Source organism: Anastrepha obliqua, chromosome 1 (assembly GCF_027943255.1).
Source record: "Anastrepha obliqua isolate idAnaObli1 chromosome 1, idAnaObli1_1.0, whole genome shotgun sequence".
In the NCBI taxonomy this organism is placed as follows: Eukaryota; Metazoa; Arthropoda; class Insecta; order Diptera; family Tephritidae; genus Anastrepha; species Anastrepha obliqua.
The window spans coordinates 85511720-85523791 of NC_072892.1; the positions used below are offsets into that span (position 1 = coordinate 85511720).

Here is a 12072-nt window from a genome sequence, read left to right on the forward strand (position 1 = left end):
AGAGAGGTTGCACATAGACACAAAGACTTTTAAAAACAAATTTAAAAAAAGTATTACTTCCGTTCCTATTTTCAAAAAACATTTTTTCATACGAGCCAAGCTTGGAATTATTTTCCAACTCCAGCTAGAGATTCTTTAAGTCTCGTAAATAATTCAAAATATATACTAGTACAAATTTCACATGCAGACACCTCAATACATCAATAGAAATACCTGTACATACATACATATATAATTCCAAATCTTTCTTCTGCTGCTTCTCGTCCATACTACACTTTAAAACTAGTTGATCTTTTTCTGTTTTGTGGTAAAACGAGTTTTCAAGCTGTTAGTTTATTTCATTGTATTTGTTGTACTTTTTAACTTGTCTTGTCTGCTACTCTCGGCTGCATATACCAGCCGACCGAAGTGCTTGAAATTGGTGTTAGGTATAGTTAGCTGGTGCTGACTGCTAAAGTAAACTTCAGGCCAAGCAGACAAGCACTCGTCATACATCCGAACGTTGTGGAGCTGTGCGGTTGCTTTTACACATTACTGAGCTTAGCAATACTGCCGCTTAACTTGGCTTACTCAATAACGCTTAGGCGGAAAATCATTTAATTTAAGGCATAGTACGTTAAGAGTATGTGAAGAAATTCTATTTTGATAGTGTTTTTTATTCTAAAATCAAGTGTTTTTGAAAAATTCAACTTCTTTACATGAAAACTAATTAATAAAAATTACTGTGAAAATAAAGTGAAAGCTTAGAATGAAGAAAAAGTAGTGAAAGAAATAACTGTGTATTAACGCGCTCAAGCACATCACCTAACACACATACACACCTACTTGTATGTTATAATAATATGTAAACTTGTGTCTTTGTGTTTGCGCACTTCACTATTTCCATGTTTGAATGCACTTCTAGACGCCGCAACTACTACCTAGCAGCACTTTGCCGTAGACGCCAGGAATAGAATGTAAATATTTACGCACATCGATGGCTTTGAAATAGTGCAATGACGATATGCGACATTTTTAATGGACAAAGGAAAAGAAATTAACTCAAAATGAAAAAAATCAGCCAAGCATAATATGTACATACATACATATTATATAAGGTGGAAATAAAAAGTGAAAAATACTATAATATTAAAACGGCAGAGGCGGTATGTATAAAAGCCACTTTAAAGGCCAATAGCAGCAAAATAATCCAAAGAAATAACGATTGGCTTTATTCATACGGGCGCGGCGGCTGGTGTTATATAAACTAGAAGAAAATAAAATAAAAAGTTCGGCTAAGCGGTGGTAAAAACAACAGAAAATTCAACAGTAAAAATAACAACAACAAAAGCAGTAGTTCCCAGCAGCTGACAGGATTGAAGACGGCGAAGAGAAGAATAGAAGTGGCAATAAGAGGAAAGCAGCAGAAAGGCCCAAAGCATAATAGCAAACAACAACAACAACAAGTAAGTAATAAGCAATTACCAAGCTAGCTTAAGTTTATATGTCCATCAACCATCCTCTACCTCTACCGTTCGCCCACATTGTCCCGTCTCGGCCTATGTTGTAACTATGACATTTTTTCGATTCGGTTAACAACGATAGTTATTGGTCTCACGCTAATCATTTCATTGGCACACAGAATCTGTCATCAAAGTGACAAGCAGTGAAATATGCTATATATTTATCCATATATCCATGTAACTGGTACCAGTTAGAAAATGAACCTTTCTAAATGAATTGCTCAATTTAGCTGAAAATAGATCATCCAAAATATCCTAGTATTATTTTTATTAATTATTAATTAATATGAAAGAAGGGGTAAATGGTAATTAACAGACTTCTGACGAAGCCATTTAAGTAAGGCGACGAAAAGCTGCTAAGGTGCATGTATCAACTCCTGTGCTCTGATGAATGCATGCCTGACGAGCGAAAGTAATTCACAATCTCAAAATGTGCAAAAACAATATGGAACCAGTCTTTATAACTTGACTTTATTACAACGGCTTTAGATCTAGCAATCGGCAATACACTTCACATTTTTATCAGTACCCGCCAACTCTTTATCAGTTTTAATTCTGCTTTCGACAGCAATAAAAGGAATTGTTTGTCTGCCGGTATGCCTGAATCTGGTACCACTGAAAAACACCATCACTCACTCTGAATTGAGAAGAATATCTGCGATATCAAATGGGTTTCGCTCAGAGAAGCAATCGTATGATTTATTTAAACCGATACTAGATAGTACACTTAATTTTCAAGAGTCCCATTTTATAAGAGCATAGAATCTCTGGCGTATGCCGATGACATCGACATCTTTGGTGTAAGCAGTAAAGACTGATAGTCAACTCGAATAAGCCAAGCAAACAGCCAATGCAGTCGGGTCCTTCCACCTATGGAGCTCACTGCTGACACTTAAAAGTGTGATTTTGATGTAGCATAGGGCTTTGTTAGTTTCGAAATCAACATTGGCTTAAAAGGCAATAGAGAAAGTCATACTTTATAGGTCTTTTATCATGACTGTTATATTAAATATGTGGGGCACAAACATTACAAGGAAGAGTAGTCGAAAGAAACGAGAGATTTATGGGACGGCGATTATTGCTAATGATGTAATAATGAACTATGCAGGGGCAAAGACGTAACACAGCAAACTTAGGTTTCATATATGTACATTATGTAAATGCATATGCAGTGGAATATATATAATATATATATGTTCACAGGTGTATTACTACCTGTTGCAAAGAAGAAAGTTCTGTAAAACTTTTCGAACGTTAATTATTTTGCCCCAATGCCGATTCTTATCTGTGATAATACAATTTGTGAGCAATACGGATCCCGGACTTAACGTATACATTACATACACAGCAGCTTGAAAATCCTCCTTGAAGGATTCTAGCCTTACGTAATTTTCACTGGGAAAGTGTGATTCGGTACTCTAAGTAGAGGTAAACATAATAACGAAAGCTGTGAATTGCGTCGTTAAGGGCAGGTGGAGTTCCAGAAGTTGACAGCCAAGTTGGGCTGAAGGCAAGCAACAGCTCTCTTACTACATTGAAACTAGTTAGTATACATAAGGGGCTTATTCGACTGTAGTTACCAGTACACGCGGATTCTGAACAAGCTTTTCTTTGCTAGCGATCACTATCGGGCGTGAAAACCACCTTCAAAAAGCTGTGAGTTTTTAAGCCAGTAATGATTGGCAGGCTTCGAGTAGCTGCTGGTGGGCCAATCCCATTGTCTAAATCTGCTCCAGTTATACTGCGCTAAGTAACTATAGCTCAAGGACACGTTTTATTGTAATATTTTTTTTATCCAACGATGAAAAAGTTAAAATTTTATGAAAATAAAAAGTAAAAGCTCGGATTTTTATGGCTTTTGTGGAATGTTTACATAAAAAAATTATTAAAATTAAATAAGAAACAAATTTTTGGCAATAGTTCCCCATGCCATATTATTTGATGCATGATGAGTATATTGGGGTCGAGGAGTTTTATCTGCTACAATATCCAGAAGGGTATTGTGCCAAAGTAACGAAGCTATCACGAGGCAGCTGAAGCTCTTCGTCTGCGATGAGTGATGTTTAGACTCCAGTCACGGCATTCAGGGATCGAGAGCTTAGGAATGTGGTAAGAGACTCTCGATGCACGCCGTTTAATGTCTGTCTGGTGTTTAATGTTCACTGGTATTTTTTAATATGGTTCCATTTGCAGAATATGGTCGATATTTTAACTAATTTATCTTGCCTGTGTTGAGGAAAATAAGACGGCGGAAATGAATTTGCGGCGTCATAGCTAGGTTAGGTTATGAAACTTTAAGTAAATATGTTCAGAGAGGCGAACCTCTGAACTCGCTAAACCAGATTAAAATGGGTGGGCGGTGTATAAAGGAAGTGATGTGCTTTTTACGCAGGCACATTTCTGAGTTGTGAATTGAGTTGCTTACATGTCTTGCTTTGCTATACTGTGATAACTTCTATGGACAATTGAGTGCTGTCTGAATAAAAGGAAGCGAAGTGTCGAATTGAAATACCAAAGACCGACAAAGCGCTGTCAAATAGAGTATTGAGTTATTCGCAACTTTAAAACGCTGCAAGATAGTGAGGCAAAGCTATCATCTAGCCAACTTTCATACATTACAGTACATTTCCTTTCATTTTTGACAGGAAAGCATGCTTTTCGAAGTAAGCATGCATTGGGTCAGCATCTTAACAGGATAACTTTATTATGTTGCTTCTGAACTGGTGACCATCTAGTCACAAACAAACTGGTTCGCTTTCGACGAAATAATGTTTGCGCAGAAATAGAAAATCGTTGAACTGGTTGCTTTTATTAAAGTTAGAATAACTTGGGAAATTTTGTGCCTTTGTATCTCTTATTTTTATAGCGCAAAATCCATCTTCATTTCTGCAAAAATTCTTTACAGCACCATTATCATATTTTGTTACTTTTTATATAATATTTTTTTACTATATTCTCCTTCCATTTTTGCTATTTATGTGCAAACTTTTCACGGTTTATAAGCTGACTGGAATTTTTATGCTTTCCACATAAAGCCAACAGCCGCCATACGCAGACACTCGAATGCGAAGGAGAGGAGTTGCATACTCGAACAAAAAAACATTGTAACACAACACTTGAAGGTATTTTAATTGCAATTGCTGTCAACAGTGTGCCCCTTTGCAGTTGTAAATGAATTTTTTCTATAATATATACATACATACATATATTATATATGTATGTGTATATACTTCATATATTCCGCTTGTACCTTTTAACTCTTTAACTTACCAACCAACTAACCTACCCACAAACCAACTGCTACCGGCAAAAGTAAAACCACAGCTTCAACTCCGAGTCAGTGTCTGCGGTTGTTGCAGAAGTTGCCAGCATTTACGAAATGCCTGCTTCGCCAATGAGACAGCAATTCAATTGAAAACTGAATCGTGCACTTACACAAATACTCTGTATGTATTCTTGTGTAATTATAAGCACCATGTCTCGTTGCTCTGGTTTTGCCTTTCTAGAATAGCATCATCAGAAAAGTACCAACAACAACATCACATTACCCATCGATACACCTACTTAAAAATTTAGAAAGTTGCTTGCATGATAATTTTTACGGTTAACTTACTTTTTTACTTGCTCTTATTTTGTTATTCTGTATAATATATTTTCCTCAATGTGGCTTCTCGTCTCTCCAACTCTTTGCTTGTCCTTTTTGAATTTTTGTCTACTTTTTGAATTCCTTCGCAGTTTGACTTTGGTGTTAAGTTCGCTACTGCTTTTAAAATCCTTTAAACTTTTAACAATAGAAAGAGGTTGAAGCCAAGGTCGAGCAAGATGGTGCAAATTTATTGTTTTTTTTTTGTTTTTGCTTTTCAGTATGAGCAACTTAGCTCTAATAAGTTCTTACCGAGGTTCATCTTTTAATTAACCCACTTCATCTCCTAATGTAATAGCTTATTAAGGTACACAAAAGGGCGCGCGAAGTCAAGCTCTGCTCTACTTAGTGTTTCCAATACAGAAGTGGTCTTCCTCTATTTCTGCCATTATTAGCCGGCACCGCATCGGGTTGGGTTTGTAGCCATTTGACATACCCTAGCCAGCGGAGTCACACTAAGTCTACGTCTTTGTAGATCTCATACGGATTGTCATTCTAACGTCTGGTGGTGAGTATTCAGGTAGTAAATCTCTAGCAGATGTGCACATAATGTACTCGGGCACTTCAAGAAGTCTCCTTATCGTATGTCCTAGCTTTTGCGGCATGTATCATGCCCATCTTGATGAAGATTTATTATGTAGCTATGATTCGTGCAGAATATCATCAAAGATGCCGTCACACGAGTGGTATGGGGGGCATACTCCCACTAACACTGTCCCCTTCCTCTCAGCTGATTCTACCCTGGGACTGGTACAAGCATTTCATCAAGGTGAAGCCGCGTTTTTTGCTTTTTAGACACACCAAGCACCTGTATTCCCTTCTTAGTTGTACGCTATCAGTAGCCTCCATTAATACTTTGAGACCAATGGAAATTTGTAATATCGTTGCTCGATATCGACTTGTCACCTGTTTGTTTTCGTCTTGATTAAGTACAGTCACCCCCACAGCAGATGTGATTTAATATAGCTCCCTTGGATAAGGCATCTGTTAAATGGTCTAGCTCGGTCGCATTCGTCAAACCTCCGCTTTGCGACCCCATTCTATGTTTCGGAGTTTTATAACAATCCTTGCTGCAAACTTTTGTACTGCTTTCCATTTCTCTTTTGATTTCAGCATCTGCGTTACCAGGGACCATAGAGACCATCTGCCATTCGAAATTAATATTAAACTGCAAGTCCATTAATAATCATCACCATCAAGATGCACATCAGGAACTTGAAGAAAAACTCTGTCAACGGACTTCGAAAGTCAGTATAAGTATATTATTTTGTCCCTTCCTCAGAAGTGTTTACTGCGGGGGTGTGTGTGTGTATCTATAGTGGGCCTATGTACCATGACGACGGTTGTTTTTCTACTCGTACCACGCTATTAACCTCAGGAACTATGAATAAAAGAAAATCCAAAAAGTAAAACTTGTGGGGCGACTGAAAAATTTTTGGTCTAAGCCACTTAATAAACGGAAAATTGGGTGCGATATTTTTAATTTTTTAATGTTGGCCCCCTCAAGGGAAATACACTTTTCACATGGAGAATATAATTCCTTTATGTCACTGAAAAAATATTTTCGCACAGAAATCTTCGCTCCCGCGACTACTTTTTTAATTTAAAAAAAGGAAAAGGTCACTGAGAGTCGGAGCTGGACTGTGGGCCTTGTGGTTAATTTCTGCAAACTCGCAATGCGCATTAATTTTTGACATATGCATTTTTTTTATAAAACTTTTCCTATTCGTTCTTTGCTTATCTCCAGTTCTATTCCGTTATATGCTTTGACTTAATTTTTCACTCGATCACTACTAATTTTTCGACTTTTTGATATTTTGTTCACTCACTGCCATCACTGGGTAGCCCGGACAGAGGTAGACTTCACAAGCCTCTTGTATCTAAATATATAAGTACATGAAGGTCCATTATTCTTAAGAACAATGGCATTTCTTCTAAAATTTGATAACAACGCGGTGCTCAATCCCTGGGCAATGGAATAAGCGCTCACATGGCGGTCTGCCTCGATGATTTTCATCAACATTTTCGACAACTAGAATAGAATAATTTGAATCATGGCTTTCAATTCGATACTGTATTAAGTTCATAAACAACACACTTTTTTGGCCACCAGCTCCGGCTTTTCACCTTGGGCATAGTGGTACCCTTACTAAAGAATATATTAAATTTCCTATATTTTACCTTTATATTGTAATGCTGTCATCCACACTGACTTCATCAAACATAGTACTGTCCAAGAACTTTTTTTAAGCATAAAGTCAGCTTTAAATTGCCGTACAGCACCACCTGATGCAATATAAAATGCGTGAGATACGGCTCACTGAAGTCATCTAGCGGAAAACTTCAGAACTTTCTACTTCACCTATCGCACGTTCTCAATTGATATACAAGGTGACGCAAAATGAATTACTCTATCAGGACACTAATAATCTTTGCAAATGACGTCGCACATCAATCTTATTGGACACTTGTGAACTATACAGCCGCAGTATACAAACAGGCAAGCAATGGAGCGCGTGGAAATATAAAGATTTTCATTTCTCATAGGAATTTTTTTTTGTTAAGTGAAAAAGTTATTCAAAACCAAATTTGGATAATTAACTTTGCACCCTGTAGAGTGTGTAAATAATCTTTTCCCAAACTAACATACACTTCTCGGTCTACATAAGCTATATTAAAAATGAATTTTATTTTTCTTTACTAGAATCACAACTCCCTAATGTCAAACACACTACTTTCAGCAAAAACAAGAACATTAAACTTACTTAACTTTCAAGTATTACTTAGAAGCCATGGTCCACTACACACATACATACATATTTAAATGCATGTGCAAACAAATTGTATCTTTGTGGCTTAGCCCATGCTTGTCCATTAATATGCATACCTATACGACACACATACATATGTTTGTATGCATGTATGTACATACCACGGATGCCAATATTAGCGACTATTTTTTTATTCCGGGACTTAATGATATTTTTAATCTAATCCTGAAGCATGCTTAAATTCAGTAAATATTCAATAAGTTTAAATTTTTTATAAAAATTATGAGCCTTTTAACACATATCATTTTGACGAAAATTGAAAATAAATTGGAGTATAGAATATAGTTTATTTAAGGCAAAACAATAAAAACTAAGAATTCTTAAAATTATCGCATAATAATTTTTTTAAATAGTTTCTCCTAAATTTAGATTTATGAACAAAATGCATATTTTTTAAAGTTAAAATGAGTTAAACAATTAATTTTTTTTTTTTTGTTTTACAAATTGAACGACACTGAGATCCCGGGATTGGCATTCCTAATACATATGTACATTGTAGTCCACAAGAAAGTTGCTCAAAATCGTATCTATCTACACATTGTCTGTGGTCAAAATAGCCATGTGTATGAAATCATGCTCACAACAAAATAATATGAGTATATGATTCGGAGAACGAGAAATTGAAATGTGCAACTCACTTGAGAAACTTACTGGCAATTTTTCAAAACGGAATTACCTATACGAAAAAAAAAATCGTTTCCCAAAGCAGCTAAGACGCTCTTAAATAAAAGAACATGCAAACACCCGTCCATATGTGTGTTACACATACATACGTGCTTTCCTATGTATATGTATGTATGACTAATACTTAGCTTTACAATTTGCTTACCGGCAGCCCGTTAGTCAGCTGCCAGCCGGAGATTGGAATTTACGTGTTTTATTCGCATGGCGGAATTTTCGATCAACCGTGTGAGTATGAGCAAGACCATGTGTTCAATAAACTCTAGTCCATGAACTATGTTGCAAATGGTCATAGCCAATCAAATATTAGAAGATTGACCTTCTGTAGGCCATAGAAATAACCACACACCATGTGAACTACTTAAGTAACATTAATAAACTATTTAATGTGATTCAATTGAGTGAAACGACTTCAAATTCATTTATATTGGGTACATTGTATTTTCCTTTAAGACCCTTGGTTTCAATATAGAGAAACTTTGAAATATGACAATTAGTTAAATAAGTCATATCTCAGTGTTGTATGGCCTTCATTATGCAAAGGTTTATTGAATGTCGAAAATTGTTTTCCAAATCAGTGTACAATTAAAAGTGTTCACAGAATACTTCGAGTAACGATTTTTTTCAATAATGGATCTCGCCACCAAGTGACAAGCATTGCTAAAGCTAAACGGTATTTGAGACGACACTAACTACTACCCTCTAAGAACATAGCCAGTTATTTGACCGAGGAAGTGATGGTCACTGTTGATGGAAATATTCGAGAATACTCAAAGCAAAGTTTCTATTACATTCTCAATGCAAATGTGAAAAAGTTGACGTAGACGTTTACATACGTGTGGTTTTTGCACCTTCTTCTAGGAAGGAAGGATTTTAACAACAAATTAAACAAACAACTACACTGCCCTCTCTAATGCTTTTTTGTAGTCAGAGTTGAAGCAAATATTCATCACATAGGACAAATCACAATTTATGGAATTACAGGTATTAGTAGCAACTGGTTAATCAAACTTGATGGAAATATCTACCATAAATAAATGAAAAACCGAACAAATATATTATTTTGTTTTATTTTCGTAAGATTTCATACGTCATACAACATTTTGACTATTATTCAAACTGTTAATGCGCGGTATAGGACTGCAAGGGAACACATTGTCTTGTTACTCTTTCCACTTGTTTTAGAGTATTAATGTGCATCTTGTTATTTTTATTCCACTTATAATCTTTGTTGTACCATGATCTTATTGTACTAAGTTTTTTCTAATAGCGGTCCCCCCTCGGCAGGCAATGGCAAACCTCCTAGTGTATTTCTGCCATGGAAAAGCTCCTCATAACAAATATCTGCCGTTCGGAATCGGTTGCATTTGTGGAGCAACAACAAGACGCACACCACAAATATGAGGAGGAGCTCGGCCAACACCCAAAAAAGGTGTACGTGCCAATTACATATATATATATGAATTCTCCTCAAACATGATGCTCGGGGGTTTCTGGGTTCGCTGCTGAATATAAATATTGAAGGAAATTGCTGAAATTGGAATTTTTTTTTCATAATACAGGATTTTTTTCACAGTAAAACTTTTTTTTCTTCTGGAGAATTGGAAAATCTTTTAATAATCACTTCCTTTTTGTTTGAGATTTGGAAGGAATGGCTTTTTAGTATTTAAAAAGTGCCACGTGAAAAATTAAAGTACATGACATAAGCTTTTATTTCGGCATAGGGAAAAATTTTTTTTATAAAAACTGTTCTAGGCAGATGGGGGTGTCCGGTTGGCGAAGAATGCCCCATATATATATTTTTTTTTGTAAATGAGCAATCTTACAGTGGAGCTATTAGTCAGAATTGCTGAAGATATGTATGGGCTTCTAAGCTAAACAGAACAATATAATAAGAAATGCAACACTAGAAGTAAAAAAAGGGCATTATGATCCTTTATGTACTAATTTTTATATAAAGTAAAAATATTGAAAGCGTTTGCTTATTTAAATGTGTGTTAGTAAAAAAACTTTCTATGGGTTAATTTCCATCATCCAATTCTTGCAGGGTAGTTGCACTGAAAATGTGAGTTAGAGCTATAAGCGGGTCATACCTTTTCAAAAGCGAAGAAAATCGTAATCGAACTACGGCGAGCGATAAAAAACCATAAAGCAAGTTGACGGTAATCCGATTCTCTCCAAAAAGGGGCCTGTACACTGTTCACCAAAATCATGACTGGGACATCTACACTCCCAGGATGGGAGAGTACGAGAAACACGCAATTCACATGAGTTACTTGTTGTTTTATATGAATTATGTTACTATTAGGTTTTATTAGGTTAAAGTGGCTAACCGCAGATTATAGCATCAACATATATATCTGTGGTCACAAGCAATAACCGCCAAGTTGATTTAGGGAAGATTTTAGTTACATATGCTAATTTATTATACTAGCAAATGTTTATATTTTTGATTTATAGCTCCCTAATATTTTTTTTAAGTTATGGGTAAAAATATATTCACTTAACATATAAGTGTCCATTTTATTTACAGATCAATAAAGTGAACTTTTTCGAAGTCTTATTTTTGACTTAAGTGGTTATTGATTTTAATCATAAATATTTAGGCCCGTGATACGAGTAATATTCAAACAAACGCCCGAAGCCCTTAAGCCTTGCTGTGCCATTCAGAAAATCTATAACTACAGAATCCATGAATATTAGTTTGCTCATTTAAAGTATGTGGCATTCGCTGAGTACGTACTTGTGCATTGTGCTTTCTGATCTACTTCGTTCTTATAGCTTTTCAACCTTTCATATTAAGCATAATTGCTCATTTTGGTTCTTATATTTATTAGAACTTCATAACTAATCATCCTTTTTGGTAGCCTTTTGCTAGCCTTTTTTATGCTACTATGTAACTAATGTAAAAACCATGTATTTTCCTTTCCTTTTAGTAAAATTCATAAATCAAGCGAAGTAAATATTTAACAAGACAACAATAAACAGTGACTAAATAGAAAGAAAACAAAACTGCTTACAAGGGGAGTGGAACAACTACCAGCGTATAATCTGCGAACAAACCTCCATTAGAATAGGCCTTTTGGGCCGCTAAACCAAGCCATCCACTTAGCCACTCAAAACGACCAACCGTCCATTGAGACTCGCTACGCAACAGGCCCACCTACCAACCTGCATAAGTGACTAGCCATTGCATTGTGAAGGCAATCAACCCAAAAACATTTACGGTGAAAATACAAACAGCTGCACTGGCGCACTTCAGACAGAACTTCATTAACAGCAACAACCACAACAACCCCTCCAATTTTGGTGTCGGTGGCAGTGGGGGTGTAGCTGGAGTACCCATTATTATGGAAGGCCCGGAAGTGACATTCCTCTTTCAATTTGGCAGTTTGCGCGATGCTGTTTCAGTGGC

The 12072-nt window shown here is 36.0% G+C and overlaps 1 protein-coding gene across 1 annotated transcript in view; it reads left to right on the plus strand.

The window, feature by feature from the left end:
* Window positions 1-622: 622 nt before the first annotated feature.
* The window catches only part of LOC129247859 (serine/threonine-protein kinase D3), a 28742-nt gene continuing 17292 nt past the window's right edge, over window positions 623-12072 (plus strand). Inside the window, exons 1-2 of the mRNA XM_054887220.1 lie at window positions 623-1445; window positions 11594-12072. The exon at window positions 11594-12072 is cut by the window's right edge and continues 61 nt beyond it. Coding sequence (XP_054743195.1) covers window positions 12008-12072 — 65 coding nt within the window. The 5' untranslated portion in view covers window positions 623-1445; window positions 11594-12007. The remainder of the gene's footprint in view (window positions 1446-11593) is intronic.